This window comes from Poecilia reticulata, linkage group LG1 (assembly GCF_000633615.1).
Source record: "Poecilia reticulata strain Guanapo linkage group LG1, Guppy_female_1.0+MT, whole genome shotgun sequence".
Classification (NCBI taxonomy): Eukaryota; Metazoa; Chordata; class Actinopteri; order Cyprinodontiformes; family Poeciliidae; genus Poecilia; species Poecilia reticulata.
Genome location: NC_024331.1, coordinates 18,447,608 through 18,457,453, shown reverse-complemented (window position 1 = coordinate 18,457,453; position 9,846 = coordinate 18,447,608). Strand labels below are relative to the sequence as shown.

The 9,846-nt window shown below is 39.2% G+C and overlaps 1 protein-coding gene across 1 annotated transcript in view; it reads right to left on the bottom strand.

Annotated features, from left to right (window-relative positions):
* Window positions 1-9,846, bottom strand: part of mtap (methylthioadenosine phosphorylase) — a 17,321-nt gene that overhangs the window by 2,967 nt on the left and 4,508 nt on the right. Inside the window, exons 5-6 of the mRNA XM_008412012.2 lie at window positions 5,674-5,776; window positions 4,694-4,933 (exon numbers count right to left, since the gene is read on the bottom strand). Of these exons, the coding sequence (XP_008410234.1) occupies window positions 4,694-4,933; window positions 5,674-5,776 (343 nt within the window). The remainder of the gene's footprint in view (window positions 1-4,693; window positions 4,934-5,673; window positions 5,777-9,846) is intronic.

Sequence of the window (9,846 nt, the reverse complement as noted above, 5' to 3'; positions counted from 1 at the left end):
TGAAGACCACAGTGGTGCCTGTGGTCATCGGGGCCCTCGGGGCAGTTACCCCCAAACTGGAGCAGTGGCTCAAACAGATCCCAGGAACAACATCAGACATCTCAGTCCAGAAATGTGCAGTTCTAGGCACAGCCAAGATCCTGCGCAGAACCCTCAAGCTCCCAGGCCTCTGGTAGAGGACCCGAGCTCAGAGGATGAAACAGACCACCCACGGAGGGTGAGAAGGGAATTTTTTTATTTATTTTTTTATATATATAAATTAAACTTTACAGAGAAGTTATTCCTGCTGAAGAAAATCCTCTCTTAAGCATGATACGGCCACCACCATGTTTCACTGTTTGCCACCATTATGTTTCACTGTTTTGGACGGTGTGGTCAGGGTAATGTGCAGCGTCTGCTATTCGCCGGACAGAGTTTTGCATATCAGGCAAAATGCTCTATTTGGTTTTATCTGATAAAAGCACATTCTTTCACATCTCTGTTTTACTTCCTGCATTGTTTCTGTCATGACTTAATATGGTTTTCTTTCAGTAATGTTTTTTTTCCTCTTTTATAAATGACAATTGATCACCATTCATTTAGCTTTGACAGTGTTATGAAAACAATAGGAAAATTCTGTCTTGTGGAAATAAAATACGAGCTGTTGCTCAGTATTACAAGCTATAGAAATATAATTATGATGGGATGTTTACAAATTCTGGTAGATTAATACATCAATTGAAATGTGTTTGGAAAGAATCATACAACTGAAATACTTCCTGTAAACACCTTCCAGCCTGTCATTTACATATAATTTTGAGAAAGAGAGACAGATGTTCTTTTCACTTTTTCAGATACAAATCATTTTTGATTTTCCTTCTTTTAAGTTTTTGTCAATGTTTGAAGTAAAATTGTAAAGTTTCACATTTTGAAATCTGGGCTAATGGACAAGTTATTCACTGCGTAGACAGCATGTGGTAAATAGTTTGACTTGTTCAGCATATTTTTTAATCTGATGAGGTATAAAAAAAATGATTCACACAGTTTTTCTTCCATTTACACAGCTGCTTAATGTAAGGTTAAGATTGCATCAGCATAAGAGTGTACAGGCTGCCAACTACGCAATTTCCTCAGGACCGTCACACACTGTAGTTTTCATGTAGCTGCAGATTTTAAGTCAGTAAGTCAAAAACCAATCTTACGGTTGGGTAAATATGTAACTCATGAGCCAATGTGACAAATTAGCCACACGTTGATATTCATGACAAATGGATACATTTTTCTTGATACTCTAGTAAATACACAGCTTTTTGGAACAGTTTATTGTCCAAAAACCTGCTAGTGGCTGGAATTGCTCATTTTTACCCTGCACTAGATCAGCTGAGTAGAAACTTTCAAATACGAGCTGGTTTCTGAACAGTGAATGCATCACATTAATTCATACCAGGTCAGATGGATGACAACTCTCTTTTGAGGGACACTTCATTATTATTCTTTCATCTTTTGAGAAGCGCTTGTCTCGCTTCCCATCAGATAGAAACTTCTGAGTTGAATGAAAGAAGAGGTTTGAATAATTTTGAACCTAACTCTGCTTTCCACTGTGAACTATTGGCTGTTCATTCAGACTGCATAGCAGATATCAGGAAATGTAACATTACATCAAAGTTGCCTTGTTTTATGAAAACTAAAGTATCTAATTCTGTCTGCCACCGATACTGCTGGCTTAGGAAATGCTGAACATGTTCTCAGTTAAGGTAATGACTCTGCAGGGTGCAGATAAAGCCAACTTCATATATTAACTAATAAGTTTATTAAATGCAAAGCTATGTAGTGGTGACTGTTCTGACATATGCGTGGCATCTCCTTTGGTCCCAATATAAAAATTCTTATATATGGTTCATAAACCATATACACTCCATATTGAGTGTTTACAACTAAAACAAATGTTTCAACAATGTAATATAACAAAACCAAGTAACTATGTTACATCCAGTTTTTATACAAAAAAACACGACATAAAACAAATCTGACTTTGCAAAAAGAAACCTTGAAATTGGGCCTCTGTCTCTTTAAGAAGATCCTAAGTTGATCATCTTAAAAGAGACAGATTTTACATAATAGCCCCCGTTCCATCTTGAAGTAAACAAATATTTTGACAAACTCAGAAATTATGAGGCATGAAATAGAAACAAAAGTAAGTGAACTATAATATGAATTGTAAGCAGAATATGCTGTAAATTATTCACTTTTATTTTATCTGTAAAGATGTGTCTAACCCAGATCCTGGAGGAGACACATTTGTGTAACAGTGGGCTGTTTTTAAGAAATAAAAGTTGTCCTTTTGGTTGTTGGGTTTTTGTTGTTACTGTTGCCAGAAAGTAGAAGGAAAAGTTTCATTTCTTAAAGAAAAACTGTACGTGTTGAAACTGAAACTGGTAGTTCTGAGCTTCGCAAAACACGGTGACTAGAATTTGGCCACAATGTGTCTAATTTATGCATCTCTGTTAAGGATAACTTTGTATCCATCTTAGAAAATATCAAATCACATAGAATGCTCTGGTTGATGAAATCAGCCATTTCATCAACCAAACTTGGAAATATCTAAAAACAATATAAAACATGTTTGCTTTTAAAATATTTGTTTTGTTATTAGTATTTTTCTTTTACATTTTAAATGCCTAAAATACTTCTCCATTCTGTCTGAGACTGCACAAAAACCCTGTTTTTATTTCACGCACATTTTAAGTAAAATATGTCTTAAATATTCACAGGTCATATCAAACAAAGTCTGAAAATGCCATAAAGTATAAATTACAGTCAGGGATTCTGGTACATCCGTCCTGTTTTTACCTCCTGTAGCCTTCCTCTGTTTTCATGTCATGCTTAATGAATACATTTGTGTTTGTGGTTTTTGATAGCATGAAGTCATGACTCATTGTGACTCAACCTCCTCTGGCAGGGCTTCCACCGGAGGCTGGCAGGCCAAGCCGAGTGGAGGTGTGTGGCGTGAGGAGGGAGGGGAGTAAACAGGGAGAGGCCAAGAGGTAGCAGCAGGCCGGGCTGGAGAGATTGGTGGTGGTGGTAGGGGGGGGGGTGAGGGGAGCGGAAGGATGTGGCGAGTGTTTTGCAACAGGAGGGGGAAGAGGTCAGCTGCAGGAACTCGGAAGTGAAGCTGGATCACTGACAAATAAGCCAAAATTCGCCCACACACAAACACACACACACGCGCGCACACGCACACACACACACACACACACAGCCATTATAAACTGGTTTATATAGAGCGGCTGCCACAGGAGACGCCACTCGGAAGCTATAGGAAGCCGCAGGCAATAACTGTGGATCACTTGGGGTGCAGGGGGAGAGACTTCTGAGAGCTCAATATGATAAGAAAATTTGATCCAAACTGTGCAAGACGGCAACGTTTGGCAACACATTACACAAGGAAACACTTTGAGCAATATAAACTTTTTCTGATAACAAAAAGAACTGTAAACAGAACGTCAGACGTGAGCATCCAGTCAATGATTATCATCTTCACTTGCTGTAAAATCATATTCCAGCCTTAAACGCGACAGCTATCATGGGACACAGGGATATAATTGCAGAATAATTGCTTTATTGCACAACACGGCAGAGGAGAGTCCAAGTAAACCTGTTGACTGACACTGAGTTATCAGAAGAAATCTGCTGAACAGTGAACAGCTGTATGTCATATTTCAGGTTAGTTTCCTTATTACCACTGGTGTAAAGTGACAAAGACTAACCACATAAAGCATGTCATCTTACTTGTTTTTTTTTTCTCTCGCTCTCTTTCTTTCTTTTGCTCTTTCCTTTGTTAGATGCAGCAACTACAGTGGAGCAAGCTGTGAGCAAGTTTGGAAAAATAAGGTTTAATGTGATCCCAGAGAAACAGCCCCTCCTCCACATGTTGCTGCACTCTGCCATTCAGCTGCATGAAAGAAGATTAATACAATGTTGCCTTGCTTACAAGATGGAAGGATTCAGCAGTTAGGAAACAATTCTAGCAGACATAGTGTGGAAGCTAATAGAGCAAGTCTTTTCAAATGTATGTGTATTTTTGACTTTTGAAGCTGAAAGATTGGGTCCACCACCCTGTTTCTGTCAGTCTGCAGGTGCCGTCTCAGTCCTTCATGGACAGTAAAAAGGTGTGACAACCACAACCACTAGTGCTTGATATCTTAATGGGTCAGTAACAGTAAAATTTTAAAAATCGTCCCACAGACACTGCATATTTGAAAAGATGTGAGTGAAATTTTTAAGGTAAAGAGAAGTGAAAATCTCTCTGTGCATCATTGAGAAAATTCAAGATTTCACAAATAGGTCAAAATGATATTCATCTGCAAGTCCCATTGTTACTGCTAGCTGCTTAGATGTTTACAGTAAAGTTGTAAACATCTAAGCAAGCACAGCCAAAAATGAAAAAAAAAAATAAAAATAAATAAATAAATGAAAAAATGAAAAAAAAAATCAGATCCTTCTTATATTTTTGGTTTCCATGAGATAGCCGTCACCAACACATCTGTCCAAGAATACAAATGATCGACATCGTCCTCTTATTTAATTTAGCAGTGAAACAGCACTCAGCTGTTTCAGGTCTGACTCAACTAATTCTTCCAGCAGGACATGTCAGCAGCCTCTTGGTGCCTGAGTCACCAAATTAGTGGGAACAACGGTTTGTCCTGCCACTCACCGCCTCTTCGTGCTCCTTCCAACAGTCGTAGTCTGTTGCCATTGCGATGCTGGCGTAGCACAGGCCGGCCTCTTTGGCGAGGACCACCTCCGGCACGGTGGTCATGTTGATCACGTCGGCGCCCCACTGTCTGAACATCAGGCTCTCTGCCCGAGAGGAGAAGCGGGGTCCTTCGATGGTCAGCATGGTCCCTCGCATGTGGCACTTGACACCCAGACTGCGCGCCACCTCCACCAGAACCTGTTACAGATAACAGAGCATCTGAGAAAACTGGCTGTTTATGAAGCATTATTGACCTCTGGAAAGGAGAACAGCTCATAGGCAACAGCCGTCCCTCTACAGTATTGCCACCTGCTGGTGTGGCAAATATTCTTTGACGGTAATCCCAAACTTACATCTACAGTTATGTCAAAAATATCCACACAGTCGCATGACAGATTTCGACTTCGACTTATCTTTTTACCAACCAAGTTAATTTTACCAACATGTCTCTGATGTTGCTGAGTGGCCTAGTCAAAGTCCTGACTTGACTCTGACAGAAAATCTGTGGAGGGAGCTAAACATTAGGGTGATGGCTACAAGCTCTACCAGCCTTCGGGTCCTGAAGCGCGTCATCGGAAATAATTCAAAATACCAGTGGAAACATACAGAAAAGATAGCATTCAATAATTAGAAAGGTTTGATTGATTATTGAGAAAGGTATAAATAGTTTTGGCTGTGCCACGTACTATTGAAATCTAATTTTGTTTTTTAAATTCTTCACTCTTTTTATATCATTTCATTGTTTATTTTTTTTTGTCTGAGATGCAAGATTCGGGTATACCTGCTCATCCTTCTAGGGAGAGGAAGAGTACACCCTGGAGAGGTCAATAGCTTCAGTCAGGATGTTCCATTTTAGCCTGGCCCCAGAATCTCGCGGAAGTGGAAGGCGACCAGCGCATCGTACCTTTTTTCTTTTTTTTTTTTTTAAACAAACTCACCTCTCTGGTTTTGTTGCAAAAAGGCTCAGCCATGGGGATGTGACAGACCCCCGGTGGGCTGGTGGGCTGCCCGTCATACAGCGTCTGAGGCCTCTTGGTCGTCCTGGAGAAGAGAGACTCAAAGTCTTTACTGGAGCCAATTTACAAATGCTGCTGTTGCAAATTCATGTCAAAATCAAGATCAACCATATCAAAGTGGAACATCTTGCATTACAATAAAAGATCTCTTAAAAATAATCGTTAATTTGAATATTAAACTGAATAGTATATCAGGAATGTATGTGATAATGTTGGGGAAGGTTTACCGTGATAATATTCCGCTAATATTACAAATAACCAGGTGCTTCATTTTTACATCAACAACTTTTACAAAGTTAACGTTTGTAAAAGTTAATGTTTACTTGTATTTACTGCTCATAGCAAACAGCATGGTGTCTATTTAAGAAGTTAATATTTAATCCAGTACCATCAGCTTTTTGCAATATGTATTTTTGCACAAATTAATACTGCAAAGTTGATAAAAGCATTAAGAACCACACATCAACAACAAAATGCCTTGAGTGGTTTCTAAACCCGTAGACTTGTACAGTCTATTGTAACACTGACACACTGCTTTTCTCATCTATCCAGGACAATAAAAGTGTAGTGATAGAAAAGCAGCAGTTTTTGTTTTATAAATAAAACAAGTGTCCTCTGTGTCAGTGAGCTGAGTGAGCCATAGCTTCATCCCGTCTCCAATGAGCTCATAACGCAGACAAACGGTGGCGAGCACACAAATAACCTATTGACTTCTCCCTGCGAGCCGAGAACATCAGGCCTTCTGTAGTTCCCTGAAGCCTTCCAGCTGGGTACTTTGTCATGAATCCCATGAGCTTTGGAGTCAGTGAAGGTGAAGGAAGAATACATTTTGTTCTCGTCACGTCTCTTGAAAACATGTTTTCAGATTTTTATATGGCATTCTTTGTCATGGGTTTGATACCTCTAGAAAGAAATACTAAATGAAAGGTCTACAGTGGGGCTGACTAAAAGTGACTTCTTGCTTTCTTGTGTTTTCTCAGAGATCATAGAGTCGTAGCAGCATTTTCTTAGACATCCAAAGTATGAACACTTCTCATGCCCTGCCCTCGTTTCTTACTCACAACCGTGGCATTGGATGATTAATGTCAGCCTTTAAATACTTTGTGCAAGCTTTGCAAAGCTTACCGTCAAAAGCAACGATTTAGGTGGGACAAAGCGTGAGCCGAGAACAATGCCTGATTATATCAAGAAAAACGAGTTATCCTTGGCCTTGCAGTTCGCTTGTATTTAAAGTGTATTTTCCACATTGCATATTTACGAAATACTTCATATATTCCTGATACAACCACAAGGAATTAGCAATACAACAAACATTACTGAAAGGTAGTCAGAAATTTACATTTACGTGTTTGAATGTTAAGAATACTATTAAGGGGTTGTGATGACTTTTTGCAGAATAGAATGGTTACACAAGATAGAAATGAAGGAGTCAAAAATAAGAATTGGTTACATATATTTGAATTCATTGTGGACTCTAATTGAGTCCACAATGAATATAGTATATTTTAGCTTATACTCATAAGCTAAAATATATGAATGTGTGGATTTCGAACTCAAGAACACTGCAGTAATTGGTAAGCATGGTAGAGGCAGAATCATGTTGAGGGGCGTTTATGTATATACTGACTTTGACTCGGCTTGGATTAAAGATCAAACTTCTGCACCTACTTCTTATTTTTACTCAAGCTTGTTTATTGAACGATCGTCCCACCTGGGAAATAAACATTTCAAAATAAATAAACACAAGCTCAAATTTAAAAAAGTTATGCCAATTCATGTATGTAAACTTGTATCACTGGAACTACGATCACTTTTCAACTTGTCTGATTAAGATGGTACCATGCATGGTGTTGATAAGAAGTACAAATCTGAGGTATATTCAGGAAAAACCAGACAGGCTGGCTTCAAAGCAAAATTGCGAGAAGCCATTTACGAAATGTTCCTTAACGGTAAGCGTGTGGTACTTTGAAATGAAGGAATGAAGAGATGTTGCGCATATCTGAAAGCTCCCATTATTCCTGTGAGACAGCAGCCGTTAAACATGTACGACGAGTACATTTAATTTTCTAAAAATGCTGCCCGGCCAGTTTGGAGCTGAACGTTAGCTATTTCATCAACCGCAAAGATCTGCGGCCGTCGCCGGAAACGAGAGAATGGAAGCAAAGACAAAGTTGAGATTTAGATTTAAATGAACACAGGGCATTGGTACAAACAGACAAAGACATCTGTTTATTAAATGTTCAGCTTCTGCACGATGAGTTAACGAGATGGGCTGAGCTAAAGCGATGCAATCACATGCAGTGGGACAAGTCTGAGCAAGTCCCAATGTTTAACTTCCTCATTTCGGATGAATAAGTCACGGTGAGGATAGTTCATCTGGTTCCTCAAAACACTCAACAAAACCACAGGCTGAAATGTCGGAGAGCAGGTTATTAAGATCGGCTTGACTCGCCTTGTGCCAACTCGCGGGTCACAAGGGCGGCGATTCAAATAGGAACTCGGAAAATGTACAGCCATGTCTTGGAAGACAGCATGCTCTCGTCTAAACTGGCTGTCTTTTCAATGTATGGAGAAAAAAAGAGAAAAGAATAGCGAAGCGTTCGCCTCGAGGCGAGAAACAGCTGAGGAAGAAATTCTTAGCCACAAGACAAAGATCTTTATTATTTAGCATCAGTGGCAGCAATCTCAACGTGCGTGTGAGACAAAACACCTGAAGAAGAGAAGCAACAAATGCCTGGGTATCCCATCACTTTTTTTCTTTTATTCACATTTTATTACTAATGTTCTTTGAAAAAAACTCGGAGTCCTTCCTAAAAGCAAAGATGTTAATACCGGGACTGCATGAAATCAGAAAAACCCACATCTAGACTATTTTACTTAATCACAATGTCCCACCACTCTCTGCCAAAAATATTAGCATCCATGCGTTAATTTGCTGCACTGCTGTAATGTATCTCCAGATTAACTTACACACAGACGGACTTCACTTACCGTACTAGTCATAGGACTTCTGAGGGGAACTGGAGTTGATTTAGGGGAATCACAGTAAAATGGGACCCAATAAAGATCAGCACCACACTTTTCAGATATTTTTTTTTTTAATAAAAACTACAAAATAGACAACCATTCATTGTTTTCCTTCCACTTAAAAAAGTCTGTGCTCAAATCTGGATAAAACACAAGACATTTGTGGTTGTGACGTGACAACATCACAACCACTGGAACCTTTCATACCTCAAAGGTTCCAGAGGTATGAATACTTTTGCACCGAACTGAACATTCAATATCATTTCCTCTCACTTCAATAAGGGTTACATGTCAAAACACTGAACACTGCAGTAGCACAAAAACTCTTCACAGGTTAGAGATTAGTAGTTCACCTGTTTACCTCCTGAAACTACCTTTAATCTGACCCACAGTCGGTTATGTTACCATGCCAACTAAATGCTGATTCAGTTTGACCTCATCCTGACCTTGGGCTGAAGAATCCTCCCACATCAGTACGGTTCTGCTTCTTCAAGGTCAGCTCAAGTCTGGATATTTGTAAAGCATTTTTACAAAGCTATCCTGGTTGCAAATTATCAGTATTAGACAGGAACAAAAATGCAACAAAGTCGACCAACAGGCTCTGATGTAATTTTAGCGGCAGTTATTTAATATAAACAGCCCATATGAAGATCGCAAAAGTCCACACCAAGTATTGAAAACCCCTCCCAAACATCCATTCGTAGACGTTCAACAAACACGGACATTTCATCCTCCTCTTAACTAACTGCCAAACACACCAAACACACAGACCAAGTAGACGTTAAACAGGTTTGGCAAATTACTAATCAACTTATTGTGTATAAACACTCAATGTGAACCGACAGCAGAAATTCTCATGCAAGAACAAAATCTCGCTGAATGAATGTAGAGACTCATGGGAAAAAACAAAACAAAACAACGAAAACACACAGGATTATATAAAAGTATCTCTGTCCCAAAAGACAATTATTTTAGTAGTCTCCTCGCTGAAATATCACGCTTTCAATATGTTTTCTCTTCAGCTTTTCACTTTCACTTCAGTAAACTGCTACAAAAATTTACTCTGGA